At 40.4% G+C, this 21062-nt stretch overlaps 3 protein-coding genes across 3 annotated transcripts in view; 2 read left to right on the top strand and 1 right to left on the bottom strand.

Annotated features, from left to right (window-relative positions):
* Nucleotides 1–5032, top strand: part of LOC128733676 (uncharacterized) — a 106714-nt gene extending 101682 nt beyond the window's left edge. Inside the window, exons 5-6 of the mRNA XM_053827428.1 lie at nt 3116–3476; nt 3537–5032. Coding sequence (XP_053683403.1) covers nt 3116–3440 — 325 coding nt within the window. The 3' untranslated portion in view covers nt 3441–3476; nt 3537–5032. The remainder of the gene's footprint in view (nt 1–3115; nt 3477–3536) is intronic.
* Nucleotides 5013–13882, bottom strand: LOC128733677 (microtubule-associated protein RP/EB family member 1-like). Its single transcript, XM_053827429.1, has 3 exons — nt 13643–13882; nt 5242–5827; nt 5013–5179 (listed from the first exon to the last, which is right to left on the bottom strand). The coding sequence occupies exons 1-3, from the start codon at nt 13761–13763 to the stop codon at nt 5104–5106; spliced, it is 783 nt and encodes a 260-aa protein (XP_053683404.1). The 5' UTR covers nt 13764–13882; the 3' UTR covers nt 5013–5103.
* A 6306-nt stretch (nt 13883–20188) lies between these two features.
* Nucleotides 20189–21062, top strand: part of LOC128734554 (alpha-tubulin N-acetyltransferase) — a 47071-nt gene continuing 46197 nt past the window's right edge. Inside the window, exon 1 of the mRNA XM_053828811.1 lies at nt 20189–20361. The gene's annotated coding sequence lies outside the window, so the exon portion shown is untranslated. The remainder of the gene's footprint in view (nt 20362–21062) is intronic.

Raw genomic sequence — 21062 nt, forward strand, 5'->3', positions numbered from 1 at the left:
CACTACACAACACACTTCTTTGCCCTTCTCGATAAAACCAGGCGACCAGAATCAGGTTACGTTGAGATGCCACCACTAACAAAGCTCGAAGTTCTCCCAGTACTTTTGCGTATAACCCTGGGCTACCAGGCGAGCTTTATGCTTGACGATCTCATTGGCACACCTTTTGCAGCCGATCGACGAAGAGTTTCATCCGGTCCAAATCTTTCAAAATCAGGTTCATTCTCGGTAGGACTGTGGAATAAGTTGATCGTTGTCACCCTTTGGTTCCGTAGCTCCTTCTTCTGGTTCCTTGATGATTCATTGGTTCATTGATGACGTCTTCGGCGAAGACAGAGGCAGTTGCGAAATAGCGCTTCCTCCTTGAGGAGTCAGACACGTACCAGATTGAAGCACCTCGTGAGCACCACTAGCTGCTAAAGGAACTTAGCGTCCCCGCTAGTTTGTCGGTGTTAAGTCAGATCGGACCAAGTTTTATTTATTTTTATGTGTCCATGTCCGCCGGTCCGGCGGTACAAAGGGATGAAATCAGAGATCTCCACTGCTGACGGTTACCCGCCATGGCTTTTACCTGTCGCCAGGACAGGTTCTCGTCTACAGCCCGGATGTCGTTGGCTAAGCTCTGTCGCCATGAGCCTCTGGGTCTGGCTCTTCTACGCTGTCCTTGTGGATTCCAGTCGAGTGCTTCTCTGCAAACCTCGTTCGCTCCTTTCCTCTAGGTGTGTCCGATCCACTTCCACCTACGCTCACGAATTTCTGTGGCTATCGGCCGTTGATGACACCGACGATGGAGTTCCTCATTGGATATCCAGTTATCAGGCCACCATGCACGAATAATGTATCGCAGGCACCGGTTAATGAATACCTGCAGTTTTTGCGTTGTCTCCGCTGAGAAGCACAACGTTTCGCAGGCATACAGCAGTACGGATTTCACGTTTGAATTAAAGATTTGGGTTTTCATACGTAGAGTGGTCTGGTTTGAGCGCCAAATGTTTCGCAGACCTGCAAAGGCACCCCTGACCTTCCTGATCCGTGTGGCTATATCCCGGCTATATGCCGGTCCATTGCACTTCGACGGTTCCACCAGGTGGCAACTCAGAGGCTCGAGATTCAAGTTGTTCAACAAAAGCCCTTTTCACCTCAGGATTCTCCAATCGGCGAACGTCGTAGCGGCACCCAACTTTCTCCTCCCGTCGTTGGACACGTGCGACGCGCAGACGTATCTCAGCGATAACAAGATGATGGTCGGATGCAATGTCAGCGCTGCGTTTGTTGCGTACATCAAGAAGGCTCCTTCTCCATTTCCGGTTGATGCAGATGTGGTCGATTTGGTTTCCTGTTCGGCCGTCACGGGAAATCCACGTGACTTTATGAACTGGTCTATGGGGGAAGAGCGATCCACCAATGACCATGTCGTTATTACCACAGAATTCTGTAAACAGCTCCCCGTTTTCGCTCACCTCTCCTACGCCATGGCGTCCCATGACGCATTCAAGGTCCGCGTTATTTGAGCCAATCTTCGCGTTGAAGTCGCCCATGTGGATTTGAATGTCTCCCTTCGGGATTTTCTCAACCACGCTGTTTAGCTGGCTGTAAAAACTCTCTTTCTCCTGCAGGTCGGTAGCATCTGTTGCCGCATAGCTGTAAGGATTACTGTAAGGTTCCCAACCCGTGTTCTGAATCTGGTAACGATTATTCGCTCATTTATCGGTTACTACTTCATCAGGGCCGCATGTGCCCCTGGGCTCAGTTGGAATCCAACTCCTCTTTCTCGAGTAGCATTTTCACCTCGTATGCCAGAGTAGACCGTGCCCCCTTTCCTGTTAGCATACGACAACTGAAGTTGCGTACCCCAGCCGGCACCTCGTGGAGGTAGGAATAGGAGTTAATGAACAGAGATTATGGAATGCACATGTACACCCTTTGCCAACTGGAAACGAAGGCGAAACAAAATCTTCTATCTTAACGTCCAGTCAGCTACGAACGCAACCAGGAGTGTGGGCTACCAGAAATTCCCAATCTCTCGAATTTAGCCTGTGCAATATCGTGATCCATTTTGTCACATGCAGCCGACAAATCAGTATAGATGGCGTCTACTTGCGAGCCTTTCTCCATATGGCGAATGACAAAAAAAGTGAATGCCACAAGGTCGTAGTGGTAGTGGTAGTCGATCGCTTTAAGACGAAACCATGTTGATCTGGCGAGATATCTATATGGCAAGCATTTCTGCGTTAAAATTCAAGACCAATTAGTTCAAAAAGCTTCGAAGAGGCACACAAAGCGGCAATTCCTCGATAGTTGGATACGGAGCGCTTCCCTTCTTGTGAACCGGAAAAACGTAAGAGTTTTTCCAGCAGCTAGGGAAAACAAGAGTGGCCAATGAGCAGTCAAATATTGATGCAAGTGGAGATGCAATAGCATTGATGCAGTTCATTAGCATAATGGCTGGATTCCATCGGGGCCGGCATTCGAACAAAATTTCAAACGTTTTGCTGCTGCTATAACGATATCACTTGTGATCGAGTAATGGTGACCAACGCCAGGTAAGGACGACACATTCGCAGCTGTTTCTGTGATAACAAGCGGGCAGGCTGGATCATCCAAGAAAACACTGCTGAACTGTTCTCGAAAGAGCGATGCTATTTGATCTATTGTCGACGCCTCTATGTCTCTGTAATACAAGGATGTATGAAGATCAGACTCCTTTCGTTGATCGTTAACATAACACCATTTTTTACATATTTTTCAATATATTGAAATATTTTTCAAACAGTTTAGAATGTTCGTTATCATTTCTGTGAACCATTGAGGTTTACAACAGGATGATAACCGGGTCCAGGAATTCCAGTGTATTTTGCATGAGAGGGTTCACTAATGGCGACTTTTTTTGCATTTTTACCCGTCATTTGTTGAAAATGTGGATTTAAGGTATTAGTAATTAAATGCAGCAAAAGTTTTATAAACTAAGATGTGTATTATGTTTAGTATTCTGCTTCATATCATATATTCTTAAGAAATAGGAAATGCAAGCTACAAAATGCTGTAGAGCTGTAGAATGTCTACTATAGATTAACATACCCTATCTAACTACCGTATTCTTTCCTTTTTGCAACAGGTACAAAAGCCTCAGTTCGCTGCAACTGGCGCAGGAGTCCCACCCGCCAACGCCGATCTCGCCCTCGCCCAAGGGAACGCAGGAGAAAAACCACATACTATCGAAGTCGGCCAGCGCCGGCCGGGAGGGCACGCTGGACTCGTCCCGCAGCGGTGGGCGCACTTCGGGTGACTCCAAGCTGCCGGAGAAGAAAACGCGTCGCCTCAGCCGGCCGCGTAGCCTCTCCAATCTGGTGTGGGACCTGCGCCCGCACAAGTCGGAAAAATCCAAGAAGAAGCTCTATCTGCATCAGTTCGATCGACAGCAGGGGACGCTCTATCTGTAGAGAGGGGATTTGCCGGTAGGACCGAGTGTGTCCAATGTAAGTAAAATTCTTTGCACGAAATACGGATTTTTTCACTTATAGCTACTTTCGTTGCAGTTAATAAGATTTCGTCAATACATTTAGTCAACTGCGGAAGAAGTTCAATCAATTTTAAATCAGGTCGGATATCATGTTTGTTAAATACTGTCCATTCCAGTGAAATTAAAGTTCTTAAACTTTCACTTCTCTGCATGTGATGATGTTCGCTTTGAAAATGTTTGCTGAAAGGTAGGGTTATCACACCAAGTTTAGTAAGTGTTCGTAGAACGGTAGACGAGTCTAGGTCCAAACCATTTTAGATTGAATACTCAAACTAATTTCAAATAATAGTCACTTTGTGTTCATTCGACTTTAAACCTATTGGTAAAGGAATTTTTTTTTCACTAGGAAAATTTACTCACCCAAGTTCAGTTTCACGGTTGCTAGAAAACTTTCGGGTTGGTGTGACTTAACAGGGCTCCTTGGTCGTTCTTCAACACATTGAGAAAATAAACATTCATAAACACACTATTTATAAACAAAAACTAAGCAAAATTTAATCTGCTGTATTTGCGCACTTCAGTCAAGCAAATGTCAACATTGAAAAAAAAAGATAACGAAAAAACGAATAAAAAATAAGGCATTATTGAAAATTGTGAATGAGAATCAAGCGTGGCTTGCTTTGACGAGCGATGCGCGTGATGTACAGGAATTGGATGAAACAAAAAAAAAACTAAACAAGAAAAAACGATAAAGCAAAGAAAACTCATATATCAAACAGTTTATAGTTTTACTTTCGCCATTCGTCGTTAAGGCTGTGGTATTATTACTTATTTGTGCTGTTCAAGTAAACTTAATATTAAAAAAAAACAAACAATTATGCTGATTCCGCGAAACGACGCAAAACGAGTGAAACAAGTTAAAAGCCGATCGATTTGATTACTTTAGTTTTATGAAAGACAAAGCAAAGACATTATTTAACTATTATTTTTTATCGTATCTCGTCTCTCCAGAAGAAGATTCGCCGTGTTTAACCACTTGAAAAGTCTAAGTTCGTTTGCTTTTCCGGGAAAGGACGGGATGAAAGGATTTGTGCGAATCGTTCCCAGCCAGCGCAGGAAGCAATTGAAATTTTCACCTTTCAAGAGTAACCGTGTTTTATTAGTCCCTATAAAAAAAACTTACGACGTCGTCAATGAGCAAAATGCTAGCAGTTTAACAAAAAATGTAAACTAGAAAGTAAGATTTTACTCAACCGCGTGTGTTAGAAGTTGAATCCATACAGTCAGAGCTCTAACTATTTTCATATTAAACGTATGGTAGGTTTTTTGTTGGTAATTTTGTTTCAATCTTAACGTGCAACACTGGACAAGAGTTTTGCAAAACGAAGAAGAAAAATTAACTCAAAATTCTTGGCCCATTTGTAGTGAGACACATACCTACAACAGACAGCTTGTTCGTGTAATGTTCATAGTGGATATTCGTTTCGTGAAATTGCAAAAACTTTACGAACGATGCCCATTTCTTAAGTATTCAGCAAATCTATTAGAAAATATTTTATTGAAAGAGATGAGAAATAAATATGTACAATATACGAACAGTGTGCATTACTTGCGGGATAATATCACCTTCGGCAGCTGCCTTTTTAAGATTCAGCGTACATGATCTTCTTTGCACGATCACAGAATTCACGATGTTCTTCGGTTTCTTCGTCGGCAACCCTGTCAAAAAAGATAATTTTGGTTTATATTTAAAAAATAGCTTTTAATCAGTTCACACTTACAGTGCCTCAATCAGCATCAACTTTTGGTAGTAATAATCCCGTTCGAGTCTAGCGGCTTCCATCTTATCCACCAACTCGTCCCTTTCCTCCTTCAGTGCGACCAACTTTTCCGAACAGGCATTATTGCTATCAACGTGATCGATAGACGCCGATTTTGTCGTCCCCTTTTCAAGCGCAGCAGCAGCAGCAGCAGAACCGCACGTTGTTTTCTTTTCCGCCGACCGAGCCTTCATGGATGCAAGGCAGCTTCCACTGATGTTTGCTTTCTGGCTTGGCTTGAGCGTATTCGGCGTGCCGTAACCCATCGGAGCATTGTGCCTGGCCGCCTGCGGATCGTACGGCTTGCCGTCGTAGTTAGCGTCGAAGAACTTTTTGAACCACTGCAAAAACTCGAAGTTATCCTGGAAGCGGCCCTTAGACAACCGATCGATCGGAACGGATTTGTCCACCTTCATCGCGACCAGTGCGTTCTGGAAGATCTTCAAATTGTGGATGAAGTCCAGATCGATGTTGGTGCAGTACTTGACGCGTTTCAACGGGACGCAGCCCGGAAACAGGAGGTCCATCAGCTGGCAGTAGGCGGCGCCTGTGTGAAATTTGGAAGCAAATATAAATAATAAACTACGTAATATTAGCTTGAAACGTCACATTTTTAACCTCATTTTTTTATTTAAATAAGGAATTTTCTTCACGAAAATTCCTTATTTCTTATCTCATACTACCGCAGCCAATACTTGAAGGCATCCTGGAAAATGACGATTGCTTGACTCAATCATTTTTCTTGTCAACGGCCAGGCCAACTGCGCAGCATGTACCGCAGAGAGAATTCCAAAGAATCAAGTGGAATTAGAAATGATACTTAAGGGGAGCTACTACCAACAAAACAAAAAAAAAGGTTTGTTTCAATACGTTGTGTAGTTTCTGAGAAAAAGGTACATATAGTTTGAAAATCATGGTTTTCCAGGAGCAGCCTTTTATTTCGCCGAAGTTGTTCCACGCCGCACTGGAATGCTTATGTGTATGATCGTTTTTCGGCCACTTCCCGTGGTCGGATCATTAGAAATTTAGTATCAAAATAAGCGGAAAAGACTGCAGAATCAAAATCTAAGATAAAAAAATAACGATTTTTTCACAAATTTTAGTCGTTCATGTCCCCTTAATTCCATTAAACTCATTGAAATCAAGGGGAAGGAAGAAAGCGTCGACCTCCAATAGGCCAAGGCCAAGGTTATAGCGCCTTTTTACGCTTTCTGAAAATAGATTAAATTCATTACCTAAAAATCATCCGCAGACGCAAAGAAACCGAGTGAGAACTCTTCTCTGCAAGAGTAGCATAAAAAATAAACTCCCACACGACGCGCCAGTGTCTGCAGAAACATCCCAATGTTTGTAATAGAAAAGTACTCTTTAATTTTTTCATATCTATCGTTTGAGGAGTGCACTAGAAATAAGAAACGAGTTCACTTAGCTTGCATAATCCAAATGCATATGGTAGTAACAAGAAAACTGCATTCCATGCTTCTAAGCTGGCTTCTAATTGAGTCGTTCACAGTTGTTGAAAGGAAATCATGTAAAAAACTATATCTTCATAAAATCATTCCTTGCATCTTGCACTGCAGTATTTTTCCGGAACGTGACGAATGCAGCATTGTAAACTCCTTAGCAATCCTCCTGTAAACTCCTTCTAGCTCCAAACAAAGTTGCGAGTTCGACTTTCGCGTTCAAAAGGCAAACCGATCACTCACTCAATCAAAACTTATTCGTTTAATACTTAACACATTGCAATGCATTGTCAAGGAAGTATTTATTTTAAAAAATTCGGAACGAAAAATTCTTGTCGCAAAAAATTATATTTTTCGTCCATTCGCGATCACAGTTTGCTGTGATCTCTTTCTTCACGAAAACTCCTTATATGAATCAAAACTCTTTAACCCCTTATAAGGCCGTGGCAACTACGCGTGGAATTAACACAAACTTCAGCGAAACATAATGTTAACATTCGGTAGAACCCATTTATATTCTTTTTGTTGAGAAAATTGCTGAAAAACTTGAAAAAATTGGTGGCAATATAGTCTGCCCGTCTAGCGCAAAACGTTGGTGGCAATATGTTTGCCGCAGCACGTTAAGCCCAAAAAACATGTTCTCGAATGTTGGCTCTAAGTTTTTGGATAAATCTGCATAATCTGTCACAAAACGCCGTAAACTGAATATTACCATCCAAAAAGTTTCCAATTTAATGGTTTTTCTACGAATTTAAACCAAATTTACTGTTGACACTCAAAAACCAAGATTTGTTTTCATAAAAGTGGTTCGTAAATTACCATTTTTACAAATTCAGCGATTTAAAAACATTGAGAATGTTGCCAAAGGCTATCAGAACACATTGAGTACATAATATGCTAAAACGATATTGTTAGAAAAGCAAAAACAATATTTTTTGTTGGTGGCAATATAGTTGCCACTGCCTTATAAAGGGTTAAGGATATAAATCGGAAATAATAATAAATAGCGATTAATGACGGCACGCGACCGTTTTACAAGTTTTTCGACCATAAATCAGGAAGAAGGTTTTGGCCTGGATAACCAGAGTAATCGTAGGATAGGGCTTCGGACTTGAAAGTTGAAATTGAACTAGCCATTAGACTTAAAACTAAACCAGAACTTAGAGTTGTAATTAGACCTGAAGCCGGACTTGACGTAGGACATTAAATTGGACTTACATTTGGACTAATTTAGATTTGATACCTTATTTTATTTTATTTATCTGGCCAGCCAGGTATTCATGAATAGGGAATGGGAATAATGGTTCCTGAAGAACATTTGTTCATCCAGAAGTCACTTAGATCCTTAGCTACAGTTAATCTGCTGACTGGTTCTCCAGATATAAAATAGTTCCGATGAAATCCAATGAATTGGGTTCTTTTTGCATGAGAAATAGATCACAGAGCACTTGGACACACTAAGGACAGAGTAAGCAAATTTCGTTCGTTAAGGTCATTCAAATGTCACTAACATTCGATGCAACCAGCACCAGCATCGGTCTTATAGTATACCCTTACAGACGTCGTTGAAAAATAATAAATTACTCCCTTGTGGTACGCCCGAGTAGTAAATGAAGCATTGTGATTTACAACCACCTGTTTTTACAGATAAGGTACGACATATCTGTATACACAGCATCCTGCCTGGAAAATATTCATGTTGATCCATTAAAAGTATGCTTTGGCCTCTTGGCATCGAACTACACCAATTGATATTTCAAACAGCTTTGGACCCACGTAAAAGACGTAATTTCTTGATTATTTGCTATATATTGTTTATCGCTTTTTTATAGTTTACTACATATTGAATTGGAAATTGAACCTAATATTGGATTTGATTTTAATTCGTTTATTAATCTTCGATATAACAAAGCATCGCACAGACATGTCACATAATACTAATTACTGCTAATCCTTAGCCTAAACACATTTTTTGACATACCAAAATCGAATAAATAATAAATTTTGTTGAAACGACTACAGCAAACTTCCAGCGGGTTGTTATTTCCGTAAGCCGCACGGTGAGTCGATTGTCTGAAGAACTCAGATTAGTGTATCACTCGTGACGGTGCGTTGATTCCGTAGTTTCTCAAGTATAGCTGCACAGTCAATGCGATCTGCTAACACCTCGAATATTATCATACGTTAGAGAAGTACTCGTCTACTTTTCAGCGTCGGTAGGTTGATCAGTATGCACCGGTTTCCACATGGTGGTAGGTGTATTCGGTCCAATTAAGGTTCTGCAAAGCGTATCGGATAAAGTCTGTAGCCGTGAATCGCGTGATATGGTGCCCAAACTTGCACTCCATATTCGAGAACTCTAAAGGCTAGCAGTAAAGTGTTCTAAGGTTATAAACATCAACAAAACATTTGGTATTTCTTCTCAGAAAACCTAGCATTTTACATATGCCTTAGCCATAACAGCAGAGATATGCTCCACAAATTTCAGCTTGCTGTCGATGGGAATCCCCAAATCCTTTACTACACCTATACGTACTAAGTTCGTCGTCTCCATAATGTAATCAAAAACAATCGGCGCACATACCCGCGTTAATGAGATTATGCAACCTTTGTAGATGTTAGCTTTCATTCCATTCAATCTGAATCATTCCATAAGCGCACCAATGACCGTTTGAAGCGCACAGCAGTCTGTTAATGCTGCTGTTGTGGTCACACGATAAAATTTGAGGTCGTCAGCGTATAATAGTTTCGGGGATTTCAATTTTCCACTAAGATCGTTGATGAAAAGAACGAACAGCAAAGGTCCCACGACACTGCCTTGAGGAACACCGAACTGAATCTGGAACCGAGTAGAGCACGCCCCGCCAGCTCTCACCATTGAGCTACGCCTCGTCAAATGCGGCAGGATACATTCTGTCAGTCACTCAGTTAGACCCATTCTCCTAAGCTTCTCAACCGCCAGAATGTGTGAAATCTTGTCAAAAGCATTGGCAAAATCGATATGCATAACGTCGATTTGTTGCCGTTTTTCGATTTGTTCCATAATGGATGAATTGTTCAGCAAGTTTGCAGTGGTCGAGCGGCTTTTCCTAAAGCTGTGTTGTTCTGCAGAAATTATGGACTTGACAGATTGGTAGAGCGACTCATGCACCACACTTTTAAGGACCTTTGGCAGACAGCTAAGAACGGAGATCCCACGGTAGTTCTCTGCTTCGCTGAACGAAACAGCTTTTCAATTTTCTTTTTTCTCTTTGTTAGTCCCGTTTTCCACTTTTTTCAGTTTATATTACCTTTCTGTGCTGTTTACTTTGTTTTTGCTCTCCCTTTCCTTCTGTTCCATGTGTTCTTTTCTGTTTCATGAGGCACGCTTTTCTTCATGTTTTTCACTTGTTTTTTGTTATTTTCTTTCCCATTTTCCGTCTTTTCTCTTCTCGTTTTCCTTAGTATTCGTATCCAGGTCTCATCTTTTTTAATTCCTTTTATAGCCTTTTCTTTTCGTTTTTCGTCTATGTTTGTTGTGTTTCACCTCTTCTTGCAGCTCCGTTTTACCGTTTTTTCTTTCACATTTATTCTATTTTTGGCCTCCTTTTTTCTCTATCCTCTCCGGTTTGTTTTCTATCTTTTGTTTTTATGCAGTTCTTTTCTGGTTAACTTTTTTCTCTAGTTTTTTCTTTTTTAATGTTTTATGTTTTTTCTGTCCTATTTTCCCATCTTTTATTCCCTTTCCATTTGAGCTGTTTTTTCGATTTTCTCTTTTTTCTGTTTTCTCTGTCGCTTCTGTTGTTTTCCTTTTTGGTTATCCTTGTTTTCTGTTCCATATTCCATATTCCGTCTTGTTTTCCCTCTTTTTCTTTCTCATTTTTGCTTTTAGTCCGCTGTTTCCCTTCTGTTTTTTCTCTTCTTTTCCTTCCCCTTTTCCCATGCTTTTCCTGAGTCCTGATTTTCCTCTGCATTGTTTTTTGTCTTTTTTCTCCTTTTCCCCGTTTTCAGGCCCGTTTATCCTCTTTTCACCCTTCATCTTTTTTATCCCGTTTTTTTTGGGTTTGAAGGGAAGGGAACTAGGAAAAAGCGTCCAACATAGCTCTAGCCATCCCAAGCCCCTACCTAGCGCCTCCACGTGGCCATACCTGGAAATACTTCAATTTGTATAATTGAGTAGCCAAGCTAGGAGGTGCGGGGTCGTGCGGTTTTCAGTTCCTAACCTTACAATTATAGTTTTTGGCAACCATTGAACCACACGACTTTATTTTCAAGTATTATATGATTTAAAATAATATTTTTGGCAAACTAATCTATTTCCAGAGAGCGAAATAAGGCGCTATATCCTTCGCAAATTGCAGCCTGGCGTCTGGCATTTATGCCATTAGTTCATCCCTGAGGGTCCGAAGTATCACTTAACCTTTATTAGCAAAGATACTCCCAACGACTGTGAATAAATCATTATCTATTTATATAGAAAGCGTTTGGTACGGGAGGTCCACGCTTTCTTCCTTCCCCTTGGTTTCAAGGAGTTTAGTGGAATTGGGTATTTTTTCTGGTTCCACTTGATTCCTTGGAATCTCTTTGCGGTACGTGCTGCGCAGTTGACCTGGCCGTTAACAAGAAAAATGATTGATTCAAGTAATCATCATTTTCCAGGATACCTTCAAGAATTGGCTGCGTTAGTGTGAGATTAGATTAGATTTGTCGTTTTTATCCCGGTTTTCGTCTTTTTTCGCCTTTGAACTACTTCTCTATTCCATTTTTCATTTTCATCTGTTCTGTTTTTCTACTTATTAAATTATCCTGGTTTTCCTCGTTTACTATCACGTCCTGTTTTTGCGTTTTATCTCTCTTCGGTTCCGTCTTCCGTTTTCATTTTTTCTGTCTCGTTTTGCCTCCGTATTTTATTCCTTTCTTTTCCACCTTTTCTTTCTCGTTATTTCCCCTATTTCGTCACGTTTTTTCTTTTCTTTTCCTTTTCTGTCCAGTGTATCTTCATTTTCTTCGTATTCTTTAGGGTTTCCCCTATTTTCTTTTATTTTTCATCTTTTCTCATCCGTTATTCAGCGTTTCTGTCTAGCCTCCTCGTTTTTTTGCTTCGTTTCCCTTTTTAGTTTTCTTTTTTTGCCCTTTTTTCTCTTTTTACGTCCCGTTTTTCTTCCCATGCTGTCATTATAGAGTAATGAATAAGCGTCATTAATGTACATAAAAGAAAGTAATGAATAAAATACGTGTAGTTAAATGAAAGATCGTGCTTTCCGCGGCTGGACTAGCAACCACCGTCTCCACTAACATCGTCATATCACATCTATAAAGTGTTCCAGTGCAAAATCCAATGTAAAATCCAATATTTTTCTTTCACGTTTTTGTTATTTCTATTCCGTTTGTCCAGAATTTGTCATATTTTCCTTCCTATTCTTCTTCGTTTTATCTCATTTTTTCGTTTTTCGCTTCTTTTCTGATGAGCAATAGGAAGCAGACTACTATACTAATTTACTAACATTTTCATAAAACAAATTGGGTATGGCATTGGGCATGAAATTAGAATTGAATTTGAACTGAAACTATTTTTACGCAATCAATTTACCTATCAAAGTAATAGTAGCCGATTAAAATAAAAACTGCAGACTTCTGGAACACAGAATTCATCATTTTTTCGTATTAAAATATACAGCTGGCACGTGGCCCAGTATGGTCCAACCGTGAAAAATTTATAACTAAATTGACAAACAAAATATTTTTTGATCATTTTTCGTAAGGCAGAACCTGGAACAGAACGTGACACGTGGATTCTTATTTTTGTACATTTTGTTTTGCCGGTTTCCTTTTCAAATTTCCTGCGGCAACGAAAAGTGTTTCCAAGAAAGTTTTATTTTCAACTGCAGTACATAAACTACATCATTCATATAATTCATGATAAATTTATATAATTCAAATAATTGAAACATATACATAAGAAACCGCTTGTCCTAGAAGATCACTAATTATATAAACATAGGTCTAATCCGGCCGAATCACACTTACACTTTAATTTAATTTATTTTATATCAACGCTTCACGATAAACAAATTCCAGCAACACTTTTGCGCTTTTTTGGTGAATTTTTGTTCCTACAGTTCCACACTTGAAATCAGCCAATCACAAAGCCGGCTCCTTTTTGGCAGAAAATCGGCTCGTTCCGATACGGCGTGTTACGTCCTGTCCTAGGGCAGAATATAGTTTCCCCGATTGTGTTTCAGTATTCCACCATCATAGAAAATTTAGCAAAAACTTTCTTGGGAAAGACTTCATTTGGAGTTTTATACGCAAATAGGAAATCTCGAATTTTGTTGGTATTGTTTCCTTACGTAATTCCATAATCTATTTAAATCAAAGGAAACTTTTTCACGATTAAATTCCACTATTAATTTTATGCACGACAGATACGCAAGTGTGAAAAATTCACATTAAATTCATTCTTTGTATTTCACTAAGACGCTTAAAATACTTCAACCCATAATCTATGCCCGCATACTAAATTTCATGGAATGCTGAAACCCTTCGGCGCGCACCTGCGCGAAACTTTTGAAAAATGGCTTGGTGTCACTGCAAGGGAAATTAATCAATCACCGTAAAACTTTTGCAGTGTAAATGTGGGTACGTGATGACTACTTGAGTACTTCATACGTAACAACTTTTACTAAACATTAGCATACAAAAGACTCCACACTCAAATTAAAAACTAGTTTCTTCCAGAATTGTTTAGTTACTCGAACCGGAAAACCGGTATAAGCCGGCTAGCTAAATACACAACATTCCTTCGCAGTACGGTAACAGATGCAAAACCTTTTCATGTTTCATTGTTTTTCCACACTTTTTTGCCAAATATTTATAGAACAATCGATCTTCACTTATGCGAAAGGAAGCAAATTACTCACCCGTGCAGAGTTCTTCGACTTTCCTGAAATCGGACTGTAGGGTTTCGTTAACCCAGGCCAGCATATCTTTACGGGACAGATTCTCCGTCGTGCAACTTGTAAAATGTACGTTCACAGCCATGTTTTATTGGAAATGTAGAATAGTTCTTATTTTACAAACTAAAACCTAACACAATAAGCTACGCAAAACACGAAAATCAGCAAAAATCAACAAAGAAACTAATTGTTTATCAAAAACAGTCGCTTTCCATTCACCGCACGATACACTAATGGTTGCTTGGATCTGATCGCAGAATCTTGCGGTGAGTATCTTGCTATTTGCTTCTGATAGAGAACATGTGCTGGTAGGTCGGTGCCGTGGTGAGTTTGTATGCACCGGAGAATGATAAAACAGCAGTGTCTGCTCTGGTCTGACTGTTCATCAGTTCAGTTCAGTTTACCGATCGGATCGGGGAGAGAACTAGCGAAAGAAACGCAGCATGGCGACGAACAAAGATGCATAAAAATGCGGCCATTCCGTAGGGTGATTCACATTTTTAGCCGTTATTTATCGTTCTGAAACGTGGTATATCAAAAGCATAACGTAGGTACTTGGGTATAGCTCTAGTTTCTTTCTAAAGTTTGATTTCGAGAATTATGAAATCTAGGTTAGAGGGACCGCGGTTTTGCGTGTACTTTCGGAACTGACATTTTAACAAATTTATAGATAGTTCCTACCAGTGACAGCTGTGACAACGGGCTAAAGTTGCTCATACTTCGAGTGCAGAATCTTGTAGTTTAGATTGCTTAGGAAGAATACAACATTATTTTCATGCAATTTTTTATAGTTTTAATCCATCTACGGGTTAATGTCGTGAAATGACTAAGTTTTTTTGTTCCTCCTTAACGTAATCCTACATTAATCATGCGGTAGCTTTCATAATGCTGATATGTACTAAGTAATCGCTGTTTTTAGTTGATCGACTCGAATTTCTTCAATAAATATTGGTAAAAATCCTTTTTATTAATTAAATGTTTATAATGTAGTCATGTCTTTGGAATTATTGTAACATTTGATCTTTTTCCGTCAAGCAGATGAAACGGCTGAAACGGTCTGCTAATATTTCTTTCGCATTTCAATCCGCCCAGTCTTTACGCACTGCCCAGAAGAGCTTAATGGATTTCGAACTTAGAGCTTGAAGCTTTACCTCCATCGACGGTGGCAGTGATCAATGTATGCACACGATGCACAAAGCACACGGTGAAATATTTCATGCTGAAAGCTTTCGAATTTTCTTTCTTCTCCGGTTCAGTTCGTTCAGCCACGGGGAGTGGTCTTTCACAATGAGCAATCAGCGCACAAAAATTAAAATATCAAATCGATAAATTCATCATTTTTATGTCAGTTTGTAGAATTGTAAAAAATTGCAAGCCACAATGGTACTCTGCGAAAGTATATTGTTACAATGTTGAAAAAAATATACGATTTAGCTGTGAATAAAGACTGCATTTAGGATGAGGGCATCATTATTAGTCTTACCCAAGTAGAACACTTAAGATCCATTTAGTTGAAGCAACCGGATTACGACTGAAATTGGTCATAATTCGGTTACCACAACTACTTTGTAACAACCGTGCTAGTAGGGTACATTGGCCTATTTACAGTCGTCAGTTGTTTGTCGTCTTTTGTTTTATTTCATCCCAAGATGTTCAATTCCTTCATTTCTTTTGGTAGCATGCATGCAACTTCTCTACAAACACTCAAACCCATATGTTTTACTAATGTATTATCGAGAAGGTCTCAAGCTAAAGCTCAATAAATAATTGTGCAAGACTTTATAGAAAAAGAAAATGTTCGTCAGAAAAGGAAATTGCAACAGTCTTCCTGTTTCCAGTGTGTTCCAGTGTTTCAACAAAAGCTGAAAACCTATTGCAGGCAAAGCAGCAAACCAGTGCTTTTGATTTAAATTCGGATTTTGATTCGGTGCACTATCACTATGATAGTATCGTCCATAAATGCAATATGAGCAAACTTTGCGTTTTTATCAATATTTGAAAGACTTAGTGACTAGTATAGGAAGATAGTAAATATGTAAGACTAATGCCAGGGAACGAAACAGTTACATTTTTTCTATGCGTTTACCAGCATGCAATGCCATGTCAGACTCTAACCAATACCTTCGACCTGTACTGTTTCTGTATCGACAGTGCCTAACTCTTGTACGTGTCGATCCGAATACGTACATGAAAATAAGCAAACATTTTCGAACATCAGCTGACCATTCATACAAAATGTGGTGTAGAAATGGCATGCATTTGCCGCTTTATGCTTACAGTTATAGTTGGAATAGTATGGAAAAGTGATAGAGAATAAGATGTATTGGGGACCTTCTTATTTAAAACCGTGTTGTTTGGGGGAAAGCTGTATGTTTGGTTTACGTGCGCAACAGCAAAAGAGAATATAAAACAAGTGTCTCCAAGACTGGTGACATGTCTCCCCGATACCGAAGAGTGTATGACACGTAGACCAAGAGATGTTGTCGTTGTTCTTGCATTTCTTTTCGGTGCTTGTGTACCAGTAACATGTCGTAAGACTGGTAGCAAGAAAGAATGATAAATGTCTTCAAATTTTTGTCACCAACCAGTACATTTTACATCCCTGACTAATGCGTTGTTTTGACCAAAGTAAGTGCATCCGGTGGAAAAGTATTGCGAGTACATAACTGCGTAACGAAATCTACGAGGAAGTACATTGATTGGCACCTGTTCCAATAATGCTGGACAGTCAACGGTTCCTTGAATTAGGTCAAATACGAACATTCTTTGTTAATTGGTACGCCCATTCGACAGTAGATCGTGCTTCACCCGCTGACACCGAGCTTTATAAGAAGTTTACAAGGGTTTGCATTACCTGATACGGCCACCAACAGGTAGAAACGTACTCCAAGATGATACGCACCAACGAGCTCGCAGATTGAGCAAATGCGATCTAGAATATCTAACCCCAATGGGTATTGATGGTGTAGAGTGAAGGTCATTATTTTACATGTTTTGTAGTAGATGCACATGCCGTTTGTGTCACACCAAATTAACAGATTGTTTAAATCCCCTTGCCTCCCAGTTGGTTTCGAGGTATGACGCCGGTCTAATAAGCCAGTTGTTGTATGTTCGAATCTCAACTGGGAGAGGCTGTTAGAGTCAATAGAATCGTAGCAACTGGCCCTGCAATCGTCCTGCACTCTAACAGCTGGCTGCGAAGTCTGTCGTATAAAAACAGAAGGTCAAGTTTCGATAACGGAATGTAGCACCTAGGCTTTGCTTTGCTTTGCTTTTAAATCCTCTTGCAATGCCATGCAGTACGAAACCGACAGTATAACTCGAAAAATTTTCAAATCATCGGGGAACGAAAGTACAGGAGATGGCAGAGATACACTCAGGTTATTTACGAAAATATTGAAGAGATCGGTGTTTACGGTGTTGAATAATGGGAGTGCCTGCGGCTTAGGAGTCCCCAAACTGTTGTCGTTATGGACCGGATAGTCCACGACGCTGATCAATCCCCGAGTCGCTGGTGCGTGCGTGACGAGGATGAGATTAGCGGCTTTGGTAACGTCTGCCGCGATCCCGTTTTAACGGACTGGTTGTCCGCTGTGCTGATTGGACCCTCCATGGGAAATAGTCCAGTCCCGGAGGTTCAGGGATGTCGTTCCGGTTCGTCGAAGAAACTTGAAGAAATCGAGCTCGTTTTAACGTGGCCAAGCCACTCACTTAATAACGTCACGCCCAAGCGAAAAAGGTGCGTTCGCTTCGATGTCTCGATCAGCACTCCCGAGCTGAACCTCGGTTCGCCAGCTCGATTTCGGCTTTTCGGTAAAACTCTCCTCATAGCCGACTTCCTGGCTCAATTCAACAGTTCAGTGGAATGGCTCACCGCCGCGCCCTCTGCATGTCGAAATGCCGAACGTGCCGTATTCACCACCCAATACAATCCGATTTTAAGCTTTCTATACATAGTTAGGGCCCTACATTGCCGCACAAAATAAGGTTACAGACGAACGGTAACAGGTTGCGAAAACACTATCAATGAGCCTTTTAATTAATTCTTTTTCCAAGTACATATTTCGACCTAACTTTATTTAACGTGCATCACTGAATACCCTCTCTGTGATATATCATTCATACCTGCAGGTATGCACCATGGTGGCCTAACTATAGGATCTCCAAAGGAGAACTCCATCGTCGATGTTATCAACGGGCGATATCAACAGACGTTGGAGACCGTAGGAGAAGGTGGATCGGACTTTGAGCAGAGAAGCGAACGAGATCTGCAGAGAAACTTGACTGGAATCCGCTAGAATAACACAGAAAGCGCAGAGCCACAGTCTCTTGGTGGCGCAGCTCAGCCAGCAACATCCGGGCTGTTAACGAGTACCTGTCCTGGCCACAGGTGAAATCCATGGCTGGCAACCGTCGCTAGTGATTTCATCCCTTTGTTCTACCAGACCGGCAGAAGTAAGTAAGAAATACATAGGTACTGAATGCGTAAATAGCGCAAGTTTTTCGAAGTTATCAAAGAGCTGTGTTAAAATTTCTTTGTGACCAAAAGAACACACAATTCCTAATTCCTAATTCTATGCATTTTCTCAATTTTTCGGGGCTTTGTCATTCAAATAAAAACTTCACAATAGTATTATACATCGCGCCTCCATCGATACCAGCGCATAGGGAGACGCTTGGTTGTGGTTCTTAATAAGGAGGTACTCGGTACTTTTTACTTTCGGTTAAGGTGAAATGAGTCGTCATTGATTTTGTGAATTTCAAAAGCCGGTTTTTTGTTTGAAATAAAAATTCTGTTGATTAAAATATATTGTCTGTGTTCAGATTGGCAAGAAGAATGCAGTGAATACATTTTTAAAAACAGAGCCCCTGTCTATGGCCCAAAAACTGCTTCCGAAATTGGGCTTTCTGATAAAAAGTGAATGACTGCTCATTTCCAGAAATTATTGTGATATTATTTAGCTTGTTCCGACGATCTTCGTATTGTCTCACGATGCTTCCACGAGTAAGTTTACCTTAGAAATGTCAAATTGTCATCTCAAAGCTATAATTTCACGCAAATTTTTAATTGAAAGAGTCATCATCGTACCGCTTGATAACCAGATAAAAAACTATGATTCTAAATCTAAAGTTTTTGGCGCCAGCCACTCTTAAAGTCCGTGTACCAATGCCCTGTGCGCTGGTAATTGGCGACTATCTAGTTCTTTTTGTTAGGTCTGAGCTGTTATTTAATAAAAGTTTATAGTTTTTGATCGTATCAAGTTTACTGACCGACACTTACTTTTGCTAAATGTCTTCTAATTCATTACTAATTTGGGTCACAGGCAAGGAGATATCGTATTTTTCATATTCATTTTGCTCCAAATTTTTCATAAATCTGCTAGCTAATTTTGTACTACTCTAAATTATTTCAATCACTTTGAATTATTCAGTTAAATTTATCAACCAATGTTAAATTCAAACTGTTTTGTTTCGTATTCTTCACCGTTGTCCCCAGCAAGTCACTGAAATAAAATCCGGGAAACAAAAACTTCGCAAAGATCCTGTAGGGTCAAATTCTGACCGAATAAAGGGGAGCTAATGGACGATGAAACTTACGCAAAAATAGATTTTGAACGAAGTCTTGGTCAAAACCTTCCAGTTTATAAACGTAATGATGACGCTTCGAGTAAGTTCAAATTAGCATGCACAGATAAGTTTACTCGCAAGATGTAATGATTTGGCAAGACATGTGCAGTTATGGAAGGAAAAACATAGTTTTCATTAATAGATAACTTTGAATGAACAACTTTACAAGGAGGCATGTCTCCAGGAGAGAATCCACGTAGACCCCGGGAAGTGTTTGCCCTCAACTTAGTACGACAGATACGTGTATCCATTGGTGTGGCAAGTTTTATTCCGACTGTGAAACTCTAATTTGAATTCTATTATTTTCACTGGTATACAACTAACGTAAAATTTATAGTTCAGAACGCGGGCACCATAAAACTCTTTTCTATTGAAATTATAAGCATGTTTACTCTTCATTTTTGCAAAACTACGTATAAGTTGGAAAATATTCTCTAGAAAATTGCTAGAGCGCAGTTTTCTTTAAATCAATTTTGCAATTTCTTCTAGTATAATCAATAATTATGAATTAATTTTCTACCCAGTTTTAAAAAGATTTTTGTTAATTTGTGGGTTTCCTAACATTCACTTAAACATGACTAAGACACACCCAGCGTGTACAGTGTACATTACGGTACCAGCCGACGTTTCAGGCGTCATTCTCTCCCGCGAGAGAGCCAAAGTCGCGTACGGTACCGTAGTGTAGTGTAGTGTAGTGTTAAAGCGCCCCAAGTCACGGGGTGTTGCTCTCTCACGGCGGGCGCGCACTTGCTGTGTTGTTGTTGCCGTGTCTATGACTGTGCTGTGGTGTTCCCCACCAACCAGGCCAGGAGAGTAATCTCCATCCACATCAACTCGGTCAGTCTCGTACGAAAACGTGAAGCGTATAGATTGTCTGTGCAATCGCTCTAGCTCCGGTAGTGTTTCACTCGAGCAACCCTGCTGACTGTGGTAGTGTGTGCAATAAGTATCGAATCTATGTGCAAACATCTGATCGGTGCAGCGTGTCTGGTATCTATAGCAACTATTTAATTTTCTTCATCGACAAGATTGCTAATTGAATCAACGGTGGCAATGTAAGTAACAGCAAGGGACCAAAGCGAAGTTGTTTCATGCAGCAGTTTACTCTAATGTGGGAGCCACTGCAGTACGGCGCATCGCACGTGCGTAAATTAATTCAAATGTGTTCCGGGAGCGAGAAGAAAGATCATGCAAACCTGATACAATACATAGATATGTTTGCGTGCACTTGATCTGCGGACCAATCAGCGAGAGACGTGGGATGCTGAGGTTGGAAAAATTTATTTCTTTTCCTCGCTTTCCGGCTTTCCGCGGTGTTTGGCCCCATAAAAGCTCTTCGCTCTAGCAGTGCTTGTGATTGTGGAGACGGCGCTGCCACTGATGGGTTATCGATTTTTCCGAAAACAGGCCTACTATGTATAGGCTGCGACTGTTGGCCATTTGACGGAAAGCGGTGCGGTAACTGTTTGGTCCCCAAGCGCCACAAGCGACACTGTTTGCTAGAATTTATTCTAGAAGCGTGAGTGTTTCGTGCCATTTAGGGAATGCGTCTTTATTTTTAATTTGTTACCCGCACCGAGACGCCGACTGGTTTTCCAAATTGGTAGATTTGTCTCTAGCTTCCTTCCATGAATAGCAATCTCGATCGAAGCCAGTCCGACTCGAGCGGAAGGACCTTCAACTTGCCCGGTTTGGATGGAGTTCGGTTAAACTCGTCTGGTCGAATGTGCCTAACTGTGTGTGGGCTGCTGGAGCC

Source organism: Sabethes cyaneus, chromosome 2 (genome assembly GCF_943734655.1).
Source record: "Sabethes cyaneus chromosome 2, idSabCyanKW18_F2, whole genome shotgun sequence".
NCBI lineage: Eukaryota > Metazoa > Arthropoda > Insecta > Diptera > Culicidae > Sabethes > Sabethes cyaneus.

What these genes read in the sequence shown, in the direction of transcription:
- LOC128733677 (XM_053827429.1), bottom strand. Translation starts at nt 13,763, where the DNA reads ATGGCTGTGAACGTACATTTTACAAGTTGCACGACGGAGAATCTGTCC. An exon ending in AGTCGAAGAACTCTGCACGG is followed by an intron (nt 5,828 to 13,642) that starts GTGAGTAATTTG and finishes AATTTCACACAG; the next exon opens with GCGCCGCCTACTGCCAGCTG. An exon ending in TTGATGCTGATTGAGGCACT is followed by an intron (nt 5,180 to 5,241) that starts GTAAGTGTGAAC and finishes CTTTTTTGACAG; the next exon opens with GGTTGCCGACGAAGAAACCG.